The sequence below is a fragment of the Dermacentor variabilis genome, chromosome 3, assembly GCF_050947875.1.
Source record: "Dermacentor variabilis isolate Ectoservices chromosome 3, ASM5094787v1, whole genome shotgun sequence".
NCBI classification, from domain to species: Eukaryota; Metazoa; Arthropoda; class Arachnida; order Ixodida; family Ixodidae; genus Dermacentor; species Dermacentor variabilis.
The window spans coordinates 32,596,831-32,624,798 of NC_134570.1; the positions used below are offsets into that span (position 1 = coordinate 32,596,831).

Below are 27,968 nucleotides of genomic sequence, written 5' to 3' on the forward strand. Positions count from 1 at the left end.
GTTGCGTAGCTTACAAGTTTCTGGCGTTCTGTTATAGGCTTTAGATTCACGTAGTTATATAAACGTCGCACCCAAACATGCAACAGGAGGATTACGCTTCTCTGCCTCAACAATGCACACTAATAAATTTATCGCTACAAGTACTTACTTTTCAATGATCCAAATGTAAGAGACGTGCACCGCCCGTATGCCTACCTGTATAGACGCTAAGTTTAGAGAATTAATTCTGCAAGCAAAAGAAACCGTAAGCTAGATTGCCGGAGCCTCACAGCCTGTTGATCTAAATCCAAAATACAGGCGCACAACCAAACGATTATGATGATCTCATTGATCCAGTACAGTGTCTGCTTCACATGGCATATCACGCGTGCATTCCATGGATGGATGGAAAAACTTTATTTTCGTCGTCATGTGCGGACGATTCCGTGCTAGATGGCCATCAGCTCATGGCTGACGGCGACCTGGGTGGCCCACTCCACGGCCCTGGTCTGGACGACCGGGTCTGAGCTGGCCAACACGGCCTCCCACTGCTCGAGAGAAGGATCTCGCATAATATCCGCCGGTGGCGACTTTGACAAAGAAAATTAAAAAGAAAATTCTGAGCCCTTCCACTATGTGAAGATGAAAGACCAGCCAGCTGTATTACTGAATAGCTATATTAAAACACAAACAAGCTACAAGCCGTGTACAAGCTTAGACTGCAAGTGCCACTCGAGGCCTTCCGTACATTCCACAAAATATCTATTCACCCTGACCTGCAGGCCAAGGTCATCGAGAGAGCTGAGGAAGCCGCCCGGGCCCAGGGGCTCGTGGCTGCCTACAACAACAAGGTCATCCGTCAATACCTTGTTTTCAAATAGTCTTTACTCACTCACTCACTATTCATCCTGCCACCTATATGACTAAGCTGCCTTGATTAAAAAGTCCCTCGTTCTCTCCTTGTAACCCATTACTATATATATATATATGTCATAAAGCCGTACCGTACCAGCGGTGATACATTTCGATACTGTTTTCCAGATGCGATAGAAATGTGGAACCAATTGCCAAACGCTATTGCTAGCCTAAAGGATGTCAACGACTTTGAAAATGCTGCTCAGGCGTATTTACGGGAGTTTTCAACTTAGTTTTGAAGTGCCAAGTGATATGTGCGACTTGATGTCCATTGCACGTATTTCGATAAATGCCAGAAGTGTGCAACTTTACGTACGTTGACATTGTCCATATTTGATGTAATTGCATTGCCCTCTCTGTTATGACCCTCTATGAGGGTTGGCAATATTAATAAATAAATAAAAACAAAATTAGATTTGCAGGCGCAAGTTGTAGTCAGGTTGATATCGCTGGAAGATGCCTTCGTCCTGCAGCGGACATAAAACAGGCTGATGATGATGACAGGTGCGTCACACATCCACAGCGTGGTATTTGCAAGACAGAAAGAGGAAAGGGGAAGGCAAGGAGGTTAACCAGAGGGGAAGGAGATATCTAAAAGTATACGAGTTAAGATAGGGGCATGGACGTCCACATTCCTATGTTAATTCAACCGGGCATTATCATCATGATGTGCGTCAAATCACAGACAGACGAAAAAAGAAGAGCCTCAGGCGGCGTCCTTTACTTTTGCTTTTCAGATAGCTATGCATTCATCTGTTACTGAAGCGTCTACAAACACGTGACTAGAAGCCACGTTCATGTTGCAAGCTTGAACAGTAACAAGTAGCAGGCTACTTGGCGTGCTACGTTCACAAACACCTATACACAAGTTTTGAACCACTACATATGACAGCAGCACTAATAATGCCGGTGAACAGATTTTAAATGGCTACTGTCTTTTTTGTGACGACGCCACTGAAGGCAATCACCTAACTCTATCGCGTCAACAGCGTGGGGATGTTCACAAAAAATTTGAGTTTACACGAAGAATAAAGAGCAAATAAAAATACGAACTATTTTTGGTTTGACAGTGCGTCTCGCTCACTTTCAGAACTCGTAAAGTATACAGGCAAGAAACGCAAGAGCCTGGAACATTCCTCACATGAACAGATATGCAGTCACTAAGCCGATTGTGGCTCGTATGGTGGTTGGCCAAGCACTTGTACCACACGAGAGCACTGAAGCTCACAGCTATATTGCAGTGTCTCGACTTGAAGGGGCTTGAGAGTTGACAGTAGGTTATCGATGTGGCTTCACCTAGAGCGAAGTCCAGCCTGGTTTAGATTCACAAAAGCTCAATCTCAAATGTCATCCCGTCATTGAGCGCGAGAACTAAGCGCCCCGCTTAGACACACGAGCAAGTTCCATGAGTCCTATAAAAGCGATGATATCGTCAAGGTCTCTGCGCCACGTTCCTTTTATGATGCGTCTAAATCAGAAGTCCGCGGTATTGGGCGCTTTGGGCTAGACCACTTGCAAGCGCCTCGACAGCTCCTGCACCCAACTGCACCGCTCGTAGCGCCAGTTGAAGAAAACGTCGGGGTGTGTGCCGTTGTCGACGTAAACGGCCTTGGTGTCGCCGAAGGCTGACCACGGCACTTTCCTGCAGTGTGAATTGAGAATATATAATTGTTGTGATAACTTGACGAGAAACCTGCCTTTTAAGAGGCCGTAGGTGCACAGTAGGCAACTGCATATCAGGGAAACAAAAATTAACAATGTTGACGGTGCAGTCAAAACCAAAACTGTACCAAACTTAGATAATCTGGATCAGTTTGTGCGGACTTTTCTGCAAGTGGGCTAAAAAATTATTTTTAATTTTAAGTTTTTCGCTAGTCTCAGTGTAAGAACTTTGCGCCATGAAAGTCTTCTTTCTGCGCCCTTTACTTTTATCGGCAAAAACGCGAGAGGTGCCAATTGCTTTATCGATTGCATTGCCGAAAGAGCATAGTGAGGCTATGCAGAACGGGCGCGCCGCGTGTAACCCAATAGGTAATTATTAGGGGTGTGCGAATAGCGATTTTTGAGACCGAATCGAATACGAATCGAATAGTGCCAGAAGATAAATCGAATACCTAATTGATTTTGAATAGATTTCGGATATCGAACGGCCGCGGTCACACTTAATCTAAAACGATGTTCACATCCTATAGTATTCTTAAGGTTAGCATGTTTCCGTCATTAATAGCACGTTGTGAAGCGTTGCTTATTAAAAGCATAAATGGAGCGTTAGGAGCAAACAAGCAGTTTCTTCGCACGCATCCATGCGAATCTGCAACGAGCGCGAATGATCGCTCTATGGCGAGTAAAGTATAGCTACCAAAGTAACATAACACGCCCCATTACGAAAGTTCTGATGTTTTACGTCTGTACTATGCCTGCGGAGGGGCCAATTTAACGTACTTTTGTTCCAATTTTATGTTTAATTGGGTTTGGCTGATGTTTTGAAATATTTGAAACGTATTCGAAAAATATTTGATTTTACGGATAGTGACTATTGGATTCGAAGACAGGATCGAATAGGACACTTTGATTCGTTATTCAATAGTTTCGATAATTCGCCCACCCCTAGTAATTACGAAAGACGACTCTAAGCGACGTCCACATCCCAATCTTGCGAATCTCCAGCAAACGTACTTGTCGCGTGCGGTGGTGACACTCAATACCTTTGCATTCTTGGTCGTCATTAGTTGTCAACAAAGTAGCAGACTTGAAATAACTGCCTTATGTTAAAGCCATAACATGGTGGAAGCGAAACAACGGCTGTAAATGCACTTGTATCTCTCCAGGAATGAAACGCGATTATTTGAGTGCTCCACCTTCGGCATCTGTTGCACCATGCTGAAAAGCATTTAGGCATCGAGAGATATTCAAAAGCACATGAGTCGGTTCACTAAAGCGAACTCCTCGCTAGCCTTGTTTTACCCGCAAATGTGCGCCTGCACTGCAAAAATAGTGTCAATTATGTATAAAGGACCGCAGGCTCACATTGTTTAACATCGTTCAACCCTGTACCTAAGTTCATTGTTTAACCTTTCACCGTTTATTAGATGCTTCTCAAGATAATGACAATCATCGTAGTTTGCCTATTCATTGTGTTATTTCCAAAAAGATGTCGTTACCACAGCAGCCTAAACCGGATTTCATTTGGGAATAGTGTTTTCCACGTGAATGAAAGTTCTTTCTTTTCATTAGCCTGGCAAAATAGGTGGAGGGGGGTGAGGCGACCTAAGTGTTACAACCATGAAACAGCCATGCTAGCTACGCAACCGCGTCGCTTCCAGCCTTCGTTCTTCTTCCTTGAAGAAGAAAAGTAACTCACCCGCTCTTCGCGAAAGCGATGGTGTAGTTCAAGTTCATCATGGGCCTGTAAACTTGGCGTTTCACATTCCCGTACACGTAGGCAACGCCTTTCATCTTGGTGATAGCCGTCGCCATCTCCACCAGAGGGCAGTAGTAGAGGGCGTCGGCTAGAAAGTCCACGGCGCCAGAAATCGCGTTCTTTTCGAGCGATTCCACGGCGCTGTCGGGTAACTCGTCGAACAGCTTCGGCGCGCTCCGCATCGTGAAGAAGTGCACGAGGCGTCCGATCACGTGCCGGGGTGGCGTGCGCTCGGAGATTCCTTCCGACTTGGCTATCTCGTCGTCGAACAGCGCTTGACCGTCTTCCTTGCTGTAACCGCACAGGACGCTCACGTCTTTCAGCGGCCTCAACGGCATGGCGCTCCACGGTGCGACGGCGCCGAAGGACGGACGCCCCGACCCGGTGTTGCTGTCCAGGTTCGGAACGAAGCGAAGCGGCGGCGTCATCGTCGCGCTCGCCTCCAGCAGCGTCCGCGCGCTCACATTCCTCAGGCACTGCAGCACTGCGGTCGCATCGGTGGTTTTCGACGTGCCTGCGCATTCCTTTAGGTTTGCCGCGATCATCTTGGCGTTGTCCATGCCTATGTTTCGAGGAAGCAAAGACCCAGCCACCAAGCCGTGCAATATGAGTCGCTTGAAGAATGCCGCCATCCGGAAGTTGGGCGTCAGCAGATCCAGCGAAAGCAGCACGCCGCCGGAGCCCACGCCTAGGCCGACCATCGTCTTAGGGTCGCCGTGGAAGGCGGCGACTTTGGTGCGAAGCCAGGTCAGGGCCCTGACGAGGTCGCTGAAACCGGCGTTGCTCGGCATGCCTATCCAAGGGGTTCGCAGGAAGCCGAATACGCCGAGCCTGAAGTTGATCGCCACCACGACGACGTCTGCGGAGGCGATCTCTAGGCAGGCTTTTTCGTGGTCGGACACGTGTCCGGTCTGGAACCATTCGGACGACACGACCACCAGGACCGTCTTGAGCGACTCTTCGCGCGTGCATAGGAAGGGTGCCCAGATGGAAAGCGTCAGGCATTCCTCGCGCATTTCGTCAAGCAGGGTCTCATTGGTCGAATTCTGGAAGCAATGTGGCCCGTGCTGGTCGGCTTGAAACGTTCCCTTCGCTCGTGCGAAAGAAATCACAGGAAAAGGAAAAGGCGTTAGCGACCGAGCTCTCATACATTAGTGAACAGGTGAAGTGCGTTGTGCCAAGTTCGGGGGGTAAACTTTGGCTCATTAGTAAAGCATGTTGTCAGGAGCCCTGTCTGCCTTTTTCCATATTCGCTGTACCTTCAAGGTACCATGCGTGCATACTAGGTGATCACATGTATAAAATGCAAATATACATATACATTTAATTTTCTTAGCTCCACCGTGTCCTTTGTTCAGAACTTCATCGTACGTCCTGAAATCTGCAGCTTATACACTCAAGCAATCACATCACGAGGCCACGAAGTATTCCAACCAGCGATTTAAAAAGCAGTGGGCATTTATGATACGATTTTAGCCTTGCATGGCGTCGTTGGAACTAAGGCGGATAAATTATTCAAAATTATAAAAAATTACAGTCTATAACGCACTCCTCTAGAGCAGGGGAATGGTTTGCTGTAGATTAAGCTTACGCCGTCTGCCGAAGGTTGGCACTGCACGCACACCGAAGACCGACTGCTGCTACACTGAGGAGCAGGTGGCGGGACAGTTTAACGAATGCCTTCGCAAAGCCGGACGGCGTTCCACGCTGTCTGACTTAGACATATTACATATTACATCTGACATATTATTTTTTACCAAAAACAATGTCTTATTCGGGTTTTGGGACACACTGGCACACGCCAAAATTAACGGTCCAAATGCGACCCTGTCTCATTTCTAACGTTGAGCGCATGCTCATGAAGGATAGTGTCGTTGCCTTCTGGTGCTTTATTAACAAGTTTTGCGCTGCTCTGGACCACAAACGGCAGAAGGCGCAAACGTGCGTCTGGACACACTGCTATCACGGTATAATAGGTGTTCAGAAGTCTGAGCATAAAGGACCAATACGAAACAACCCAGTGCATATATAGCAAAAATAAGAGGCATTCTGCGTTTTTGCGGATAGATGTTATTGGCGAGCTGGAAGAGCCAGGTGAGAGCTACTCTGCAGGGCCACTGTGTATAAAAAACATCTCCTTTGTTTTGGCTTTAGCATAAACATTTGGTTTCTTCCTTGCAGATTGACGTATCGCAAGCGAGTACAAGAGTACAATTACAGGCATGTCGGTCCCGACGGCGTAGTTGAAGCGGTTGACGCCACTCGTCGACCTGCCGTAAGGAATGCCAAAGAACTGCCGGACTGGCTTCTTGCCGGCGCCCACGGTACCAGGACTTCGCCAGCCCCGGATCTCGCCGCTGTCGATCCACACGCTCAGCTGTGCGGCGTCGGTGCACGCGGATGTTTGGTGCGTGGTGACGCGGTCGGCGTTCGACGACGTAGTCCCGCCGCTCGACTTCCTCCTCGTGTTCCGGGAACGCGGCCACATGAAGTACGCGGACAGCAGAAAGATGAACACGAACAGCAGCACAGAGCCGCCGATGTTTACCACGTGAGCCCTGCGAGGAAACGATTTTAATCAGCTGCGGAACCAGCTAAGTATGAAGCAAAATACGTGCATGCGTGTGTCTTCAGTCCGCGCTGCTGCAGATCTGCTCCTGCAGTGCCTGAAAACTTCCTATGTCATTCTTAGAGAGGCATTAAATTAGACTAAAGTCCTTAGTTGTGGCGCGCCCGGGCAACACAACAGCAACTATACATCTGCAAAGTCATTCATGAGTCTCGACTCACTCTGACTCACTCGGACTGACCCGTCAGTCTGAGTCAGTCCGTCTGTTACCAGTGCGTCACTCGGTTGAATAGAACTGGTAACTTATTGCGGTAAAAACCATAGACACAAGAAAGGTGAACAAAGACAAGGGCTTGGTGACACTGTGCGAAGCAAAAATTTTAATGTTTGCAATGTTATGTCGCTAAATTACAGTGCGCCATATAGGAAGCAAAAAAAAAGCTTATAATTCCAAAGTGACCACGATATTTTCCGTTTACAAATGCCAATATGAGCGCGTTTATACGCCTCAAAAGGCTGTTTTCTACGCTCTTGCACGTAATCGATACGGATTGCGATAAAATCAGACACAAGAAAGAAGACGCGCAGAGATGGACGCGTTGAGGCGCCGCACCACGTGCCGCAACCTCTAGCTGTAGCGACGCCACTGCCTGCTAAATGGCTATCTTTAATTTTATGCCCACAGTGGTTGTACAACGATATACTTCATTAATTGACAGTCATATATAAACATCAGATGCTTTCTCTCATGAGCATGGGCGTCCATTTACGCGCGCATAGATAGCGCTGGGCAATGTGTAGTCGTGACGCTAAATGCAGGGGACTACGCTGAACAGGTTCGCGAACCGATATTATATATATATATATATATATATATATATATATATATATATATATATATATATATATATATATATATATATATATATATATATATATATATATATATATATATATATATATATATATAATGTGTACGAACCCGGAACTGAACTGGAAAGAAATCAGAGCGTGTTGAACCCGAAGCGAACCGGCATTTTTCTTTTTGCCTCGGCACCCCGGTTTGATTAGCAGCGAACGCTGTTGAATAGCGTGCGGAGAACAGCGTGCAAGAGAGTGCTGCATGTATGTAGACGTGAGTGTGAAGGTGACGTTTAAGCGAACTCTGGCATTGCTCTGTATCAGTGTTCCTTTTATGGTGAGCTGGTAATTCACACGAATTATAAACCTGTGAGTCCGAATAATAAAAGTGAGTGAGTGAGTGAGTGAGTGAGTGAGTGAGTGAGTGAGTGAGTGAGTGAGTGAGTGAGTGAGTGAGTGAGTGAACTTTTATTTGGTCCAGCGAAACGCGATAAAACGCTCACCCGGCTAATCGCACGACGGGACTGACAGATCTAGTCTGCCGGCCCGATCGCGGGCCCGCTGGACGGCCAGGATTTGGTCCTGATTTCATGAAATGGAATCTGGTTCCGTAATTCCGCTAGTTATGAGTTTGTTCGTATTTACCCGAATAGGAGTGAGCCCGAGTTATTGCACCTCCGTGCGCCTAAGTGAGCTTGCCTGTGACTGATTTTGGCGAGTCTGAGTACAAATGAACTTATGTCAGTTCGGCCTTGATTAGTTTGGCTTCGAGTGATCAACCCCGATTGAATAGAATTTTCGTGAGTGTGAGTACGAATGAGCTCGGCTGATTAGTGTTTTGACGAGTCTGAGATGCGAGAGATCCCAGCGCAAGATAGCATATTTTGACGTAATAGTTATGCGGAAACCCGCAAGGTGGAGATAACTAATTAATGAAGGGGAATTATTAATTAATAGAACCTTTATTAACAGCATATTTTGTGAGCGAGTACTAGTGAGTCCCGTTCATTCTGCCGATATGCGCCTGCAACCACAGTCGGCTAGTCAACCAATGGGACGTAAAACAATAGTCGACGAAAGAATGCTAACTTGCATCAGTAAAATAACGCTTCAGCATTATCAAAGTGTTCATTAAAAACGAGGTGAGCCCTGTTCAGTTGAAAAACACTACGATGGCAGATAGGTGGCGTCGCCGACCTTAAGTTTCCACACCATGGAGTTCACGTTAACGTCAAGCATTTCTCCAGCATGCATATGGGTCTATAGTTAAACAATCCTACGTAAGCAAGCATCACATTCTAAACAAATCGGAGATTCAACATCAGGAATATTTATCACGTATTTTGCATGCGACAAAACTAACCAGAATGTTGTTTTCACGGGACGTAAATGACGCAGCATCTCACCGTGTTAGTACCCAAAGATTGCCGAAACAATGACGACAGTGCACCTTATCGTACGACCCTTTGCTTCTTACAACACAGCGCCTGTGTTGTGTTCTTCCTTCAGTTCTCGCCTTTTGCGCCGTGCAAACATGTCGATATTGAATCACCAACTCGCCCAAGCTTCCACTTTATCAAGTTTCTTGATGAAGGCCGTTTTTCACCGGTGTATCACTGTTATCGTCGCGCGGCGCGAGACGCGTCTGCTGTTGTGTCGTCTCTCTTGTTTGCGCGCGGCTTGCCAATGTGTCAAGATGGCAAGATGGATGACAGTGATCGCGATTTATACCGACAAGCCGCTTCGAAATCCATGGTGTCGCGCTTACGCTTCGCGAAATTGAAAGGGAGGGGGGGGAAAGTCAAATTGCATGGTTTTAAGGTGCTGTATAGCTAACCATGATACGATTGGGAGGTACGCCGTATTGTGGGACACCGTGATAATTTTGACCGTCTGGGATTCTTTAATGTGCAGCTAAATCTGAATACATTAGCGATTTTGCATTATATCCCCGCCTAATTACCGCCACGCTGGCCGGGATCATACTCGCGACCCAGAAGTTGAGAGCGCAACACCACTGAGCTGCCCCGGTGTATTAAAGGGCGGAATGGCTAGCCTTCGTTTCCTTCTCTGATTGTCTGCGCCATTTTCCGCCAGAACAAATGAAAATAATACTTTGGAAGGGTACATGACTCATATTGTCAAGCCAGTAATAGTTGCCCTGACGAAAACATATTTCCCTTGCCGGAGCGTTGTTGGTTTTGTCTAAATTGGTTTAGTTTGGCTCTACATAGCATTTCCTTTAACAGGCCGAGAGAAAGCTTTCAAGCTCGTAATGTCCGAGAAATTAACACAATTTGTACTCAAAAAGTGCTTGGACGCCCCAGGTACAGGGTCCGCATCTGCTGTCTGATTGGGTGGACACTACAACTGCATGGAGCATGCACGAGATAGTTACCAGTGTGTATGATTCACCTATCTGTCGTTGTGCTTTATCCTATTTGTTTCTGTTGGTCTTCGCTTCTATGAAATTTTAGGGTTAGTTCTTTTCTATTTCATATTATTTTATTTTTATATTATTTTTTTTTTGCTGCTTAATGGACCTGGTCCTCTGGAGGCGCTTTTGAACCACCGTGACTAACCTAAGTTTGGGCGCTAGGCCTTACCGTTACCATTCTCTATCCTCTATTCCAACCCGTTCCGCACCATCAGCCCTTCAAGCACCCACCCGTTTGTTCGTATCTATCTATCTATCTATCTATCTATCTATCTATCTATCTATCTATCTATCTATCTATCTATCTATCTATCTATCTATCTATCTATCTATCTATCTATCTATCTATCTATCTATCTATCTATCTATCTATCTATCTATCTATCTATCTAATCTGCACTTGCCCTGTCTTGCTGCCGAACGTGGTCGTAGGCTGCGTCGTGGGGCGTCGTCTGAGATAATCTGGAGTGCCGCAGGGAGTCGGGACACGCTGCCTCACGTGGTGCACCGGCGTCTCTGGCTTGGCGAACCCGGCCTTCTTGGTCCCCTCGGTGGCCGAGCGGACGTTGAACTGGCACTGCACGCGAGAAACGCAGCCCTACTGTGCAGTGGCGTAGCCAGAAGTTTCGTTCGGGGAAGGAGGGGGGGGCGGGGCTCATGTTGCAGCTCGGCCTCCTGAGGAAGCATTAGCTATAGGGTGCTGCTGTTTAAATGCATGTAGAAGGGTAATTCGTTCTTCCTCGCAACAACTGAACCAAATTTGACGATCTTTGTTGAAATGAAAAGAGAAAATTAAATTCTAGTGACTGTTGGTTTCGAATTTTTCATTTAGGTGATCGATTCTTTATTAAAAAATGGCCAAAATCGCAAATTTTCAGAAAACGGAACTATCAAGTTTAGAACTCAGTAACTCAACAATGAAAAATGATAGCACAATTCTGTGAATTGCATCTAATAGTACATCTACAGCGGACAAAATAGATATGTTAAACATGAATCTAAAAGAATAGTGTTACGGAAATACGACTTTTGCAGAACCCTTGTACACAACGTAACCAATTCACGCAAGATACAAATTGACGCACCAAATTTTTCCGCATTGACTATCCTAATAGTTGCCGTTTACAGAACCGAGATATCTCTTCTTGGTACATAGTTATTATTTTGTAAACGTCGTGCTTCTATTTTTTCGATATTTCAAACTTTTGAATATAGTTTATACAAAATTCAGGCCGTAAATCGAAATTCCGCTTCCAACAGACACTATAATTTACCTTCTCTCTCAAAAGCAACAAATTTCATTAAAGAACGATTAGCAGGATTATCCCTGAAAAGCGTTTCTGCGTTTTACATGTATTTGAATAGGCCACGTCGGATTGGGCCCCAGCTAAAGCTTCCTCTTAAACAATTTGTCCAGTGATCAAATACATGAATAATAACTGCATTGCCATTGTCAGAAATGCTGTAAACGAATTCTTGAACGCTACGCACTGTCCAAACACGCCAAATGTGTATTTTTTCATCAAAGAATATTCTCGTATCTGCTAAAAATTGTACCCAAAGTAATTGAAACCAATGCTTCCATGTTTTTGTCTATTTAATAAGTAAAGAAAAATATCACACGAACTTTAGAACTATATCAGTTCGAAACCAGGAAAGCAGCGCATGCCGCTGATATGAAAAATGAAAAGGCCATGAAATGAACAAGTTAAGGACAAATATGTTAATGAAACTTAGTCATTCAAGAACCGTGTTTAGATTCTTGTATATATGCAATGGCCAGTAAAAAATCTCCATGACGCTGTCATTTGTTCCAATGTATTACGCAGGAGCAGCTGTCACCGGTCGTGAATCGTGAGTAATTGCACCGAAATTATAGTCTCAACAGAGAGCACGTATAAAAAGCAGGAGTTCTGCAAGCCATACGAGGGCTAGTCAAATGAATGTGAGCCAATGCGAATATATGACAAACGGGGTACTTTATTAAAAAGTAGTCTTCATGAGCATTTAGGCGTTTGTTCCATTGACTGACGAGTCGCGTGATTCCCGTCTCATAAAACTCCTTGGGCTGTTGCTTCAAAAAGTTTGCAACTTACTCTTTCACGTCATCGTTCCACACGAATCTGGTTCCCTTGAGCTGTTTTTTCGGTTGCCCCAAAATGTGGAAGTCGCAAGGCGACAGGTCTGAGCTGCATGGCGGATGTTTCAGCGTTTCCCACTTGAAGTTTCCCAGTTTTGTGTTAACCACATCAGCGACGTAGGGACGGGCATTGTCGTGGAACAAGATGACTAAATTCGTCAATTTTCCACGTAGTTTGTTCTTGATTGAGACACGCAGTGGTTCCGGCGTTTCACATAATCAGAAACAGTTGATAGTCTCTCAAGAATGAGCAAATTCTATCAGTAATGGCCCCTGACGATCGAAAAAAAAAAGTCAACAACACCTTTCCGGCGAAACTGACGGCCTTTGCGTTCTTTGGCCGTGGTAAATTTGAATGTTTCCACTGTAAGCTTTGCCGTCGTCCTTCAGACTCGTAGTAGTGGCACCATGGTCCGTCCCCGATCACAATAGCAAGCAAGAAATCGTCATGCTCATTGTGATACCGGATCAGATGAGTCAAACCAACGCCAAACTTCTCCGTCTTCTGGCGGTGGATCAAAATCTTGGGCATCAATTGCGCACACAAGAGCCGATAACCGAGGTGCTCACGAATTATGGCGTGAACCGAGCCGCGACTGATTTTCACACGCTTTGCCAGTTCATCGATGCTTGTCCTCAATTCTTGCCTCATCAGCTCATCAACCTTTTAATTGTGCGGGATGTGATTGCACGATGGCTTTGGCCCGGTCTTGGAATGTCTTTGCAACTTTCCCATTCTTCTTTGAACCGTTTGCTCCCACGCTTCACAGTGGCCAATGAAATGCAATGTTCAACGTACACGGCAGCCATACGGCGATAAATTGTTTTTTAGGGGGAACACCTTTAGCTGTCAAAAACTTCGCGACACCACGCTGTTCAGCTTTTGGGGTGTCCATTATGTGAGGCAACCATGTTCAACCCAGTGTATGAGAGCATTAAAGAACATTTATCCTCACACATGCGTAGCACTTTTGTAAATGAGAGATGCCACTCTGCTACGCGCATGCCTCGCAGATAATGAACCGAACCATTATTGCGACTAGCACTCATGCATTAGAAATGCGAAGATACAATGGGATATACAAATGCGAAGATACAGCTTGATAAAGGGCAAAAAGTGTGACTGGAAACAAAGTTCACTGCACGTATATACACGAAACCTCGCAACAAGATATTTAAATATACGTATAAGTCTCCAATAAATCTACGTATCTAAGAAAAAGTCGCTGTATATTATGCGTCAAACAAGGCAAATAAACATGTTGCGCGATCACAGATTTGTAGAATTTAAATTCCGCCCCAATTCCATCCACTCCCCCCGATGTATCGCGCGCGACGGAAGGCGGCGCGCTTGCTCCCCGCTTTTCTCCTTTGCGCACACACGACTGAGCCACCATCGTCGGCTCAGCCATTCCAACCCCCCCCCCCCCCCCCTACGCTTTCCCTCGCACATACAGCATGCGGCACGCGGTCACGACGTTATCACCCTTGGACTTTATACGAAACATGAGGGCGACGGCGACGGCAGGAATGCGCCTGGAGTGTCCATATAATTGCTATCGCAATAATATAGTAAGAGTATCTTGCAACTGAAGCGTCCCGTGGCTCATTACTTTGCACAAAAGAAGAAGTAACAAAATCGAACTTTCACAATGCGACAATTCGCTGCGCCGCAGCAATGCATTTTTTTTCCTTCTGTGAGGCGGGGGCACCGAAATGAAAAAAAAAACGCATAGGAAAGTATGTTGGAATCGAATGCCTAGTTTGGGCACCTAATGTGGCTACAGAAGGAATATCGAAGAAAACATGAGACGCTTGATCCACTGAGAACCAACCATACGCATACTGCTCGGTATCCTACACCGGCGAGACAAGACTTTCCGGAGAAGTTCTGCAAAAGCGAACGCGGTGCAATCAATCGAGTCCCCACAGTCATAGCGGCGAGCGACCATTGTTTCTTTTTCTCGTATGCTAGCCAGAAAGTGTCCAAAACTCTGCCAAGCGAAAATCCACTCGGCCAGAGAAAACCGAACGCGCACCGAAGTGCGCCGCGCGGTGGTCGGGGCCACGCGAGAAAAACGTATGCGCTCTGGCTGGCTCTGGCAGCCCGCGGATATGGTAGCGAGAACAACAACAACAACAAAAAAAAGAGGCTCAACGTGTCCTCGCGAATAAAAGTCAAAGTAGAAAAAATAAATAAGAACGTAGTTACCTTGGCTGGCTTTAGTGTTTTGACATGGATGTTTTGGTGTGGGTTAAAAAAAATATTTATATTTTTTTATGTGACATGGCGGCACAAATGAACCACCACAACGCTCCATCTCATTGAACCTCGCTGCGTGCTTCGTCAACTTGTCTGCTAGTGTGTTGATTTGACTTGTCTCGTTGTGTGTTCGGATGTAAGACCTAAGCAAAGTCAATGGACCTTTGGTGTCAAATGTTTATAACATTAAACCCACAAAGTTCCGCAATTGAAAATCTGAAGCACAACTTTGTAAATGTCAATGCACCTTTCACATCAATAGTTTATTAGATTTATACCCATAAATTTTCGGAATTGAGATCCATGCGCCCCATAGATTCCGCGGCCTCTGCGAGATGCCGCGGCGAGCCCGCTCACCATCAAAACGCCCTTGAAACTTTGTGGTCGGATGGGGCCGCTTGGCGTTATGTGACTCTCGGTGCATGGGCGTTGCCGCGAAATCCAGCCCGAGTTCGCTATCCTCGCGGTTAAATGTCTTTTCGAACGTCAAAGAAACCATTCTAGACAAAATCCAGAATGATTTGCGGCGCCGGGGGTTGCTTTCGTCGGCGGTGCATGGACAGAACGAAAAAATTTCGGCGGGGAGGGGGGGGGCTGAAGCCCCATACGCCCCCCCCCCCTGCCTACGCCCCTGCTATAGTGCGCGAAGGTGGCGGTAACTGTTCAACGGCAAGAGTTGTTTGTAACGTGGTTTATTGAGCACTCAGAAACGCGACCGTCTCAGGCGAGCGTCAGACACGGAGAGCGCGAGCGCCTCTTCGTCGGCGGGCCGATGATAGTGCGTCCATAGGACGCGCCAGTCTTCTTCGCTACAACTGCTCCCTGGAGAAGGAGGAGCCATTCTGGCGACTCAAGGAGAAGGGAGGATAAGGGGGTCGTAATAGGGCAAGCCTCAGGACGTGCACTGTCTCGCGTCCGCGATGCCTCCAGTCAGTAGATGGCGTTAGCGGCTCGACGACGTAGTTGACTGGCGTCGCCTGTTGTACGACGCGGTAGGGACCGTGGTATTGAGCGAGGAGTTTAGAGGATTGATTGATTGAAAATATCTTTATTTGCAGGATATTCGTAGAACTCGTGGGTGGGCCGCCTAGTCGGGTAGCCCACTGGTTACTGCTGCTGCGATGGCCCTCCCCACCAACCAGTGCTGACGGTCAGGATCATTGCTGAGCAGAATAGCCTCCCACTGCTCTTTTGAGGGATTTGGAATGGGGTCAACTATGTGATTAAATTGGCAAGCCCACACCATGTGGTAGAGGTTAGCTACCTCTCCACAGTGTGGGCATTGCGGGGAGTATAGTGTAGGGTACCACTGGTGTAACTTAGCTGGCGTTGGGTATGTATTAGTTTGTAGTCTCATAAGAGTGTTCTCTTCCAACTTATTGAGGGATTTATGTGGCGTTGGGTACTCGTTCCTGGCTGTTCTGTATGGTGCGAGATTGTCAGCATACACTGCTAAAGCAGTTAGGTCGCAGCACCCATCACGGTCATCAGGGGGAGACGCCCGGTATAGACACTAGCGAGTCCGGCTGGTAGGTGCAGGGAGGTCGGTCATCATCGCGACGGAATTTTTGGAGACTGGTCTTCAGCCGTGAACGAACGGGCCAGCTGACGGCATTCCTCGGCATACTTGGAGGCTTCAGACAGAGGCGTGCCCTTTGATGGGTCAGGCCGGTAGGGGAGAATGGTGTCGAGCGTACAGGTAGGTTCACGGCCACATACGAGAAAGAATGGCGAAAATACTGTTCTGGCCTGTGAAGTGGTGTTATAGGCGTACGTAACATACGGCAAAAGAAGGTCCCAGTTGGTATGATTCGATGTAATGTACATGGATAGCATGTCGCCCAAAGTACGATTGAACCGTTCTGTTATGCCGTTCGTTTGCGGATGATAAGCTGTAGTGTTTGGAAGGTACGGCTTGCGGTCAGAAGGGCGTTAAGAACTTCGGAAAGAAACGCATGCCCTCTGTCACTCAGAACTTCCCGCGGTGCCCCATGACGCAGTATGAAGCGATGCAGGAGGAAGGACGCAATGCTGCGGGCGGTCGCTGTTTGCAGTGCCGCAGTTTCTGCATAGCGGGTGAGGTGGTCGACAGCGACAATAATCCAGCGATTGCCAGCTGATGTGCAGGGAAAAGGACCGTAGAGATCGATGCCGACGCGGTCGAATGGTCGGGACGGACAAGCTAGGAATGGGCTGCAAAGGACCAGAAGGACGAGGGGCAGGAAGCTTGCGTCTTTGGCACGCTGTGCACGAGCGAATGTACTTTCGCACAAAAGTATACATGCCACGCCAATAAAAGCGGGAGCGAAGCCCGGCGTAAGTCTTGAAGAGACCCGCATGTGCGCATTGCGGGTCTGAATGGAGAGCGGAGCATACATCCATGCGCATATGCCGGGGGACGACTAATAACCATTTGCGGCCGTCGGAAACGTAATTTCGACGATAGAGAACACGATCCCGCAACTGAAAATGAGAAGCTTGGCGGAGGATAGCGCGTGAAGGGCGTGTTGTTGTAGTGTCAGAAATGCAATCCATAAGTGCCGCAATCCAGGGATCTTTGTGTTGCTCTACAGCCATATTGACGTGCACAGGCGACGAAAACGCCGATTCGATGACTGAAATGCAAGTCATGTCACTTGGTGTGGGAGACCGGGAGAGGGCATCCGCGTCGGTGTGTTTACGGACAGACCGGTAAATGACGCGTATGTCGAAGTCTTGTAACCGTAGAGCCCAAAGCGCAAAGCGGCGAGACGGATCTTTCAAAAGTCCATAACCAACATAGAGCATGGTGATTTATAACGACGTCGAAGGGACGGCCGTACAGGTAGGGTCGGAATTTTCCAAGGGCCCAGATGATAGCCAGGCACTCCCTTTTCGGTGACGGAGTAGTTGGATTCCGCTTTCGTTAGTGTTCGGCTTGCGTAGGCTACTACGTATTCATCATGCCCACGTTTTCGCTGTGCAAGCACGGCACCAAGTCCTACGCCGCTGGCGTCGGTGTGGACTTCCGTGGGGGCCGTGGGGTCGAAATGGCGAAGTACGGGAGGCGAAGTGAGCAAATGCCGCATTGTTTCAAAAGCATCGTCGCAAGCTGAGGCCCATGTAGAAAGTCGTGTGTCGCCGCGAAGCAGCTAAGTCAAGGGAGCAATGATAGAAGCGAAATTCCGGATAAAACGACAAAAGTTGGAGCAGAGCTCGATAAAGCTCCGAAGTTCTTTCAGAGATGTGGGTTTCGGGAATTCGGCGACGGCGCGAAGTTTGGAAGCATCAGGTAGTATGCCATCTTTTGATACGACGTGTCCGAGTATTGCAAGCTACTTGGCTCCAAAGCGACATTTCTTCAAGTTGAGCTGGAGGCCTGCCTCGGTGATGCCCTGCAGGACTTGTTCGAGATGGTACAGATGTGTGGAAAAATTTGGAGAAAGAAATGACGACATCGTCAAGGTAACACAGAAATGGCTTACATTTTAGCCCATGAAGGAGATTGTCCATCATTCGTTCGAATGTAGCAGGGGCGTTGCAAAGCCCAAACGGCATAACGTAGAATTCATATAGGCCGTCTGGGGTCACGAAGGCTGTCTTCGGTTGATCGGCAGGATTCATAGGCACTTGCCAATGGCCTGAGCGTAAATCGAGCGAAGAAAAATACTTTGCGCCATGCAAACAATCCAGAGCATCGTCGATGCGCGGTATAGGGTAGACGTCTTTACGAGGTATGTTATTGAGACGGCGGTATTCGACGCAAAATCGAATTGAGCCTTTTTTTTCTTAACCAGGACTACAGGTGACGCCCAGGGACTATTAGAGGGTTGAACCACTCCACGATCAAGCATTTCGCTTACTTGGTTTTCAATAACACGGCGCTCCGCGGGTGACACACGATAAGGCCTCCGGCGCAGTGGTGCCTGTGTGTGGTGTCGATCTCGTGACGCACAGTCGATGTGCGGTCTAGTGGGGCTTGTTGACAGTCGGACATAGATTGGTATTTCCGTAGAAAGCTGATAAGTTGCGAATGCTGTGTAGGGCTCAGGAGGGCACCTACTGAGCTATGGAAGACGTCTTGCGTAGGCTTTGAAGAAGGCAAGCTATAAGTGAACGACTTCGCGTCTGAACTGGTGTTGTCAAAAGGTCCGTCAAAGATGGTTAGTGAGTCGGCAGGCTGAAGACGTCCATGGCACTCGCCACGACGTAAGACGAGGGGCGTGGCCTTAGCGTTGGAAACGAGCAGTCGCGTGCAGCCACCGCTGACAGTTAGGACAGCGAAAGGAAGGGAACATCGTCGGCGAACAAGGGTGTCCGATGGGACAAACAGGGCAGTAGTGTCAGTGGCGAAAGTAGAGCAGGCATTCGCAATCACAGAAGAGTGCGGGGTGATCGTGGTGTCTTCTGTAACGGCCAGTTTGTCACCAAAATCGTCAAGGTCATGTAAACGCGTATCGGGAAGCGGAGAAAATTCAACTTCGGCGCGAGAACAATCAATGATGGCCTGTCGATCGGAAAAGAAGTCCCACCCCAAGATGACGTCGTACGAACAGGTTGAGACGACGACCAACTCGACTGTATGAGTCTATCCTTGAATGACGATGCGGGTGGTACATGCGGCAACAGGGGTAATGAACTGGGAACTTGCTGTCCGGAGTGAGAGCGTCGATAAGGACGTCATTACTTTTCGAAGCTTGCGGCCAAGTTCTTCCATAACTACTGAAACGGCGGCGCCTGTGTCGACTAATGCCAGTGTGACGACTCCTTCTACAGATACTTCGATTACGTTCGTCGGAAGAGAGCGAGGCTTTGTGTGGTTCGACTGGAACGCAGTTCTCGCCTCTTGAAATGCGGTAGCTAGTTTTCCTGCTCCGATGGGGCCGGACGCCGCCGCATGGGAGAAAGTGAGCGGCGACGAGGGAATGGCGAGCGACGATCACGGGCAGAAGGAATGACGTTGCTCGGAGACGGCAAGTGCGAGTCATTTGGTGGCGAGAAGGACGAAGCTGGCGAAACGTAGGAGCGGACAGGTTGGTCATTACCTTGAAGTCATAAGCGACAGCGACAGTGCCATGCCACGTGACCAGGGATTCCACAGAAGAAGCACACAGGGTGATTGTAGGGTGTACGCCAGGGTCCCGCGCTAGCTGGTGATCTGGTGGTGTACACTGGAGAGATTGGACGTCGCGGTGCAGCAAACGGTGTTGCTGAAAAAGTAGATAGAGTTGGTCGTGCTGCAACCTCGGCGTAGTTTAGAGGTACAGGCAATGGTGGTGCTGCACGAGGGGACTGAATAGCTTCGGACACTTGTTCCTGGAGCACCTGACGCAACGTAGGAGTCAAGGACGGCGTAGGCCCTGGGACGGCGGTGAGTATAGGGATAGCTGGCGGGCGACTTCGGAGCGTATAAATTCCTTGATTTCGCCGAGCAGATGGTCGTTGTTAGTCACAGTGGCTAAACTTGCAATGGAAGTATCGTGGATCGAAGAACGTCGAGTGAGTAGACGTTGCCTCCTGAGTTCGTCGTAGCTTTGGCAAAGTTCAGCGACTTCGACCACGGTCCGCGGGCTTTTCCAGAGGAGCATTCGGAATGCGTCGTCTTCGGTGTCCTTCGATCATTACGTGACGGATCTTGTCAGACTCGGTCATCGATTGATCGACGCGCTTGCAAAGGTTTACAACGTCTTCTATGTACTTCGTGAAGTTTTCACCGGGTTCCTGGAAACGGCTGCGCAAGTGCTCTTCGGCACGGAGCTTCCGCACCTCAGGGCGACCAAACAAAAACTTTCGTAACGCGCGCCTTGAAATCTGGCCAGGTGCTGAGGTCTGATTCGTGGTTGTGGTACCACACGCTAGCGACACCCGTGAGATAGAAGTTCACGTAACTGAGCTTCGCGGCATCGTCCCATTTATTGTGGGCACTTACCCGCTCATACGTCGAGAGCCAATCTTCTACGTCACATTCGTTGGAACCGCTGAAGATGGGAATATCGCGCGGACGCACTGAGCCAGGACAAATCAATGTTGCCGATGCGGGAGGTGTTGTTTGGCTGGCGTCGTCAGGCATGATGGCCGGTAGTGTCCGATTACGTAGTTCCAGGGTGGTTGGGGAAGTACTACCCAGCACGTTCCCCAAATATGTAACGCGGTTTATTGAGCACTCAGAAAGGCGACCGTCTCAGTCGAGCGTCAGACACCGAGAGTGCAAGCTCCTCTTCGTCGTCGGCCCGATGATGATAGTGCGTCCATAGGGCGCGCCAGCCTTCTTCGCAACAAATTTATTTCTTTATTTATTTATTTATTTATTTATTTATTTATTTATTTATTTACTAAAGCGAATCTTTCTTTGGCTCTTACGCTCTCATCTCTTTCCTAGCTTGAGCTCTCTAATATTGACTGTTCGCCTACTCAAACCACCCTACTTATTAGAGGTGGTTGCTCTGTGTCTTTGTTAGAGATTTGAGGTAATTTGTAAGGCAAGCCGATCATGAAGATGGCGCTGTGTGAAAGCGTCCACATACCTCATAGCAATAACCAATGGAGCTGAATACTGTGTGTTGCCAGCAGCGTATATGTCGACTACAGTATACCGGAAAGATCGCGCTTGATTTTGCCAATTACGCATCGATAGTTTCTTCTCATACTTCAAGTTTATTTTCACGCCCTTAAAGTAACTCAGGGGCTATAAGAAATGACGTAGTAGGTGTCTATAGATTAATTTCGGCCACCGGCGTTTATGACGTGTTCCCGAACACTGTACAAAAGTGTACACTGATGCCCAGAGATTCTGATGAGCGGATCATATGCCTGCAGTTATGATGCGAAATTTTTCTTTAACTTTGTCATCAAGACGAGGATGAAGCGAGACCAGAGCGCGTGCTTGGTGCTAGAGCTGTGCCGCTCCTCCAAGATTTCAGCGTGTTACACGGTGAATAAACACCTTTACAGTTTGGTGGTGAATGGGCTGCCACTTAACGCTGCAGTTCTTAAGCCAGACCTAAACGCGGAGCCCGGCTAGTGCTACTATGTCGACCGACTCTCCGGGCAACCAACGCCGTCGAACGGACGACGATCTGCGTCACCGCCCACGGTCTGCGCGACTCCGTCATCCTCAGTGGCACCGGTCGTATATTGATGTGGAGCGCTGGCTGGCGCCCTCTGAACGTGTAGACGTTCTTACAAAGTGGGACGATTCTGTAAAATTAATGAACGTCATCTTCTACCTCGTGGCCGTTGCGCACCTAGGGTTTTGTAAACAAGAAGCACATATACCAGCTTGTCCTGCGTTCAAAGTTGTCTTTGCTGACTTGTTTGAAAGTCCCGCCGTGCGGTAGCCCTACAACAACCGGCTTAGTTACCAGGCGATACGTTCACTGGCTATACGAAGGCGTTATGTGCAAAAACGTTAAGCCGACCGTGACCGAAGCCGACAGAATTAGCCAGGTTATTAGGCGAATTAAGGGCGATGCGTTTCAGATGCTTCTCACCAGCCAGTGTTGCAGCTTCTGTCAAGTGCTGCCAAAGCTTTGACGAGCTGCGTCGCAAAAGAGTTTTCACTCCCCACGCCATTCCTCATCAAGCCCGCATCTGTCTCCAGCTTAGCACTTCAGCCTGGCAAAAAACGACTCCGGTGAACTCCTCCCCTCCCCCTCCTTCCAATTATGGCGTTCATTCAAGAGACGGCGGACTGCCGGCTTTCAAAACTACCTCTTCCTCAGGAACCTGCACAGCCTTTGCCTTGGTGTCTTAAGCAAGTGACTGCATTTATGACACCTCACCCCCTGGGCGTCACAATGTGCGGGTGACCGCCCCGCTACCTGTGCCGAAGTCTCCACCAGCATCGCATCGTCCCACTTTTCGTATTGACCCGCGCACTTGTTAATCTTTTCCCGGTGACCATTATCACCGAATAACAACTGCTCCAAAGTTATCGCTCGGCGCAAGACGCGCTTTCATGTATCGGAACTTTCTCGAATGTTGTCACTGATTCCATATAGAGAAAGAGCCTTGTCTGTAATCATATAATCAGAATGCACACATGACGCGAATAGTAGTGTACGTTCTAGAACGTACGCGAGCACCAGTGGTTACGCTAAAATGAGCGATGATTGGCGCTTAGATCAGATTTCGACGACCGACGACTGCGCTTGCCGCTATCGTTGTGCTTTGGGTGTTACTTGCTGTTCTTGGAATACATTCACCCTGTAAAGAATTAGATTTGTTAACCACAGATTGGGCCCTGTGCTTCTCTTCGCCATTACTACAACTTGACAGTATTGATCGCCAATGCACCAGATACCGGCCCCGTGCCGCGTCCCTCGCCTCCTCTGTTTTAACTGCGTAGCGTATGAGGGGCTCTCGGGCAAGGAGATTCATCAAGAATCTCCTTGCCCGAGAGATAGTGGGTAGTTATCTTTTTTTTTGCGATTTGCTGGACACGTCTCTTATAATTGCTGTTATCACTTCCCGCCTCCTCGCGACATCGTAAAACATGGCAGAATTCGGCTGCAAAATGAAACTAAGCAGTTACGCAATAAAAGTTTTCTTGGCGCCATATACCTTGGATGCCATGGTGGCCGTTCGTTCGGATTCGCGGTCTGTGCCGGCGATTATGGCGCAGTGCTTGCCGGTGCCAGGCCGAGATGGGCCCGCCTTGAGTGCTTCCATGCTTTCCTTCTTTCCGAGATTGGAGGATTTCCTACACGCACCACCGAAAAAGCAGTTGTATACCGACAACTATCACTCCACAAGCAACTAATTATAGTTGTACAATCGTTTAAGCGATATTGCTCGCGGGGGTACGCCCTGCAACACCTCACTAAATCATGTACAGCTCAACGTCGTTGTAACAAAGTCAGTGGGACGGAAAATATAACTTCGTTATGTCATGTATTTCGTTAAAAGCGGGCATGATATGAAGTCGACATAGTAAAACGTGGGGCGTAAACGGCACTAGTGCGAGAGCTCGTGAGACCCACATTGAAACAAAGCCTCACTCTATGCGGCGACATGACGGCTGCGAAATTTCCCTTACTCCTGCCTATCGAGTATCCTTACGTGATTGTTCCGAGTGTTCCGAGTTTCGAGTGATTGTTCCGAGTGACCTCCGCAGCGATACTTGCGTCGGGAGGTTGGTACGAACCAAAGACAAGAAACGCAAAGAGTTATCGTTTATGCGGCGCCGAGTGATCCCGTGTAGATCTCCCACTTCACACTAACTGAAGTTCGGTGCCACTGTAATTTAAAGAATCGTGGCTAAAGTGTATAATCTCTGATTCGAACCACGAGAAACTTCAATTGAAGTGACATTCAAAACAATGATTTTGTTTTAACGATTGTTTACTCTTAATGTACACGCTTTTTCGGTGGTTCTAAGGCGATCGTGTTCACGGCCTGTTGCGCTCCCAAAAAGCAAACGTTTCCGTGATCATTAGGCACGCCGCAGTGGGAGACCTGGGATTAACTTTAACCACCTGTAGGGTTCTTTAACGTGCCAGTGAGTCATTCATTCCACTTGGGACTATTACAGGAGTGGGAAATGCCAGCACAGTGGAATGTAGTAAGTGCTGATGCAAAGTACTTCTACGCACCACCAACCCGTATCATTAATCAAACCTAAGGAATACTGTGGAGCCTAATCCCTAAAACTATGAAACATGATATCTAACACTTCGAAAAATAATTCCCGAGATACCACATACTTACTTGTATTTCACCAGAAATGAAGGAATAGCAAAATTCCGCTTATTATTTAGTCCACTTATCTTTCGCCAAGGCACGGTAAACCAGTCATTGTAAACTGTAATCAATAATTTATATAGGGGCTGTGATCACGACGGCATCATCGGCTTATTTTTATGTCAACTGCAGGACAAAAACCTCTCCCAGCGATCTCTAATTACCCCTGTCTAGCACTAGCTGTTTCCAATTTGCGCCTGCAAATTTCTCAATTTTATCATCACACCCGATTTCCGACCATCCTCGACTGCGCTTCCGTTCCCTTGGCACCCATTCTGTAACTCTAATGGTCCGCCGGTTATATATCCAACGCATTACATCGCCTGCCCATTTTAATTTTTTTTTTAGTTAAATGTCGGCACGCTTCGAGACAAATCTGCGCTCCTTTGCGCAGGCTTGAGAGGAACACTTGCCCTTCTCCTTTCCTTTTTAGAGTCTGTCAGCCGTTGCGCCTGTCGACGTGGCGCATCGCTCCCCGCTCAGGCTTATAAAAGCGGCTGCTCAGAGCGAAATACAGTAAACATTCCTTACGTACAAACTCGCTTTATTCTAAATATCGTTTTAATTGAGCGTTTTCGTAGTCTTGACAACAGTGCATTCATATTAGACCAGGTCACTGGAATCCGCTTAATACGAACTGCGATGCGAGAAATTCGCATGGGGTCGCGCGGTGCATCATCCAGCCGCTCCGTGATTCAAAGCGCTTGGAAGCATTGACGGGTCAGCATTCTAGATAAGCAAGATACGTTTAGAGTATTGGTAGAACTGGAGTCGTGGCAAGCGTAGGCAACTTTACGTTACGGATATAGAGGTTTTCATGAAGAGCGCAACGATCTAGGAGACGTAGGGCAAGTAGTAGACTGCTGTGCATGCATGTAGTAATGGCCGAATAAGTCAAGCAGGCTAGAAGACCGTTTATCGCCGCCGCGTTTCGAAGGAGATGCCAATAGAAATTATCATATCATCATCATCACGACCCTTTTCGTTTCTTCGACTAACCTCCCGCGGACTTGCCGAGGCAACGGTCTCTAAAAGATCACTTCGCCTCATGGCGGCAGCTACACGGAACCATACTACGTGATAAGGCAGTTCTTCACACGAGTCGGCAGAATTTCGCCACAATGAAGTCACCGCTATCTCTCTCGTGGGGCTTTATTTAGATGTACGTTTTACGAACCTCGCACTACGACTCTTTCATAGCCAGTGAGCTGGTTATCAAGTAACACACACACACACGCGCACGCACACACACACACACACACACACGCACACACACACACGCACACACGCACGCACGCACGCACGCACGCACGCACGCATACACACGTACACACATATATATACACACCCCATCACCACGTGCACTGCAATGTCGTGTGGCGAAACTGATGCTTGATTGCAACAACCATGTGACAAACAAGAGCGACGATCACAATGTTAAGGTTAGGTTCTTCTCGATACCAGAGGCAATCAAGCATCAGTGCCAGAAGACCGCTGAGCTAACAGCACGAAGAAATGTGGTGTCGTCGCCTTACACGGACCACCACCGCGACACACTGTAAAGTCTGCGGTAGACATTTTCATTTTTTTTTTTTTTTGCTGGTGAAGCAACGTTGACGCTTCTTTGCGCGGCGTAAATGGACGTGACACACATCGGACAGCGTATTGATGGCGGTTACGTTTGCCGTGGTGGAAATTATAAATAGTTCACACCTTATTTTCCTGAAAGCATGCGCCTGTCTCTAGCCACTATTTAACACTATAGAGTTAGCCGAGCTTAACAGAAGCACAGCACCCCGTGCTCCCGTTGAAGTGCGCAAGAACTGCATTTGAAGATGGCCGCGAGAAACCGGGCTCCCTTCCTGACAGCCGACATTTATCACAGTGCTCACACAATTCACACGGAGCGCGGAGTTCCGTGGGCTTGGGGCACGAGAAACACAATTGCAAATAAATAATGGAGGTCTGCGTTCGTTTTATTTCTTCAATTTCTTCAACTTTCCCAACAGTGACAAATAGTGGGCGAACAGTTACACGGTTGCCGCACCCAGCTGCTTGTCAAGTAATTGTGGCACTTCATTGACTTGTAAGCATTAGTTACTTACGAGACACAAAGCTTGTTGCGTTCGCGGGGTAGTATTTAGTCCCAGCGAGATGGACGCGAGGAAGAAGCCCAGCGTAGTGCTAAACTTCCCGCGAGTTCGAGCGGATCGGCCAGCCGCACAGGCACACTTTCTTTTTCCATAGCGTATTCTTTTTCTGTTTGATTCAACACACGTGCGTACGCGCTTGAGTGCATTGTCGCACCAATCGACGCACCAATCGAGAGCCTAAATGGGACAGAGACTCTGTAAAGACGGTAAGTGCGTTTCGGCAGCGGCTTGCAGAGGAACGTATGGAATGACGACCGGCAAGATGGCGGCAACTTCGGACGACGCTGGCGCTCCTCACGGATAACGTAAAGTGCGTACCCTCATGCCCTATTGGAAATAAGACGCCTAGCGCTTGCTTTCCATTGGACGGCTTACTTGGAAGCAGTCGAGCGGGTTTCGACGTGGCTCGGCAGGCCGGCGGAAGAGACGCTGGCGAGGGAATGCAGCCCCGGCAGGTGCGGGTCATCGTCGGGACCGATGGTGACCTCGGCCGCGGGCGACATCACGGGCGCTGGCACCACTTGCTTCCGGGCGGTCGTGATCAGCCGCCCTTCCCAGGGCCTACCGTGCGTCTTGGGCCCATCGCTGGAGTGGAGCCGTGAGGCGGCTTTCGTGGAGCGGCTGCGATTGCGCCGCGATGGCATGGAAGTGTTGGTGCTGAAAGCGGCCGAGGAGTAACCGGAGGGCGACTGTCGGACAGTTACGAAGCCTTCTTCTTCTGGTCGCGTGCGGTGTATTCACGAGCGGCAGCTGCTCTCGTGGTGGGGTGTGCTGACGTCGACGATGGTGGTTAGTATACATGCCGACTTCCATTGTATATGCTCTATTTTAGGCAAGTATTCGCGTAATGTAGTAAAATTTTCAATGACTTCTGACTTTATTATTCTCATTAATACTGTTACTACTATTGCACCCATCCGTTTTTTATTGTTCTGCCACACGCGTCTGGGATGTGCCGTTGTCTGGGATCATCATCATCATCAGCACCTCTAAAATTAAAATTAAAATTAAATTATGGGGTTTTACGTGCCAAAAGAATATGATATGATTATGAATGAGGAAAGCCGTAGTGGGGGACTCCGGAAATTTGGATCCCCCGGGGTTCTTTAACGTGCATCTAAATCTAAGTACCCGGGTGTCTTCGCATTTCGCCCCCATCGAAATGCAGCCGCCGTGGGAGGTATTGGATACCGTGAACTCGTGCTTAGCAGCCCAACACCATAGCCACTAGGCAAAAATGTCGGGTACTTTAAACGTACAAAAGCGGTGTGAGCGCACATCGTACGAAGATCAGATGCTCCCCGTTCAGACCAGTTTAGCGCAGTTATACGATAGGTCACAGAAGAGGTTTTCCTGGGACCATGATCTTGTGCGTGTACGTTGTGAATGGCCATGAAGGTGCTGCGGAGTTGTTATAGCAAGTTGGAGTCCTTGTGGGAGGATGAGAATTTTTTTCGCTTTGTTAGGATTATTGCGATTTCAGCGACAGATGGCATCAGAAACCACCGAC

At 48.2% G+C, this 27,968-nt stretch overlaps 1 protein-coding gene across 1 annotated transcript; it reads right to left on the reverse strand.

The window, feature by feature from the left end:
* Window positions 1–1,444: 1,444 nt before the first annotated feature.
* LOC142574465 (cholinesterase-like) lies at window positions 1,445–27,231 on the reverse strand. The gene is made up of 6 exons (XM_075683534.1): window positions 26,834–27,231; window positions 23,127–23,265; window positions 10,587–10,759; window positions 6,534–6,873; window positions 4,256–5,403; window positions 1,445–2,536 (listed from the first exon to the last, which is right to left on the reverse strand). The coding sequence occupies exons 1-6, from the start codon at window positions 27,100–27,102 to the stop codon at window positions 2,398–2,400; spliced, it is 2,208 nt and encodes a 735-aa protein (XP_075539649.1). The 5' UTR covers window positions 27,103–27,231; the 3' UTR covers window positions 1,445–2,397.
* Between the last annotated feature and the right edge of the window lie 737 nt (window positions 27,232–27,968).

Bases quoted from the DNA above. Each gene is read 5' to 3' on its own strand.
- LOC142574465 (XM_075683534.1), bottom strand. From the start codon at position 27,102: ATGCCATCGCGGCGCAATCGCAGCCGCTCCACGAAAGCCGCCTCACGG. The intron at 5,404-6,533 runs GTAATTGTACTC...GCACGAGCGAAG, and splicing joins CCGTCGGGACCGACATGCCT to GGAACGTTTCAAGCCGACCA. The intron at 2,537-4,255 runs GTGAGTTACTTT...TTCACACTGCAG, and splicing joins ATCGCTTTCGCGAAGAGCGG to GAAAGTGCCGTGGTCAGCCT.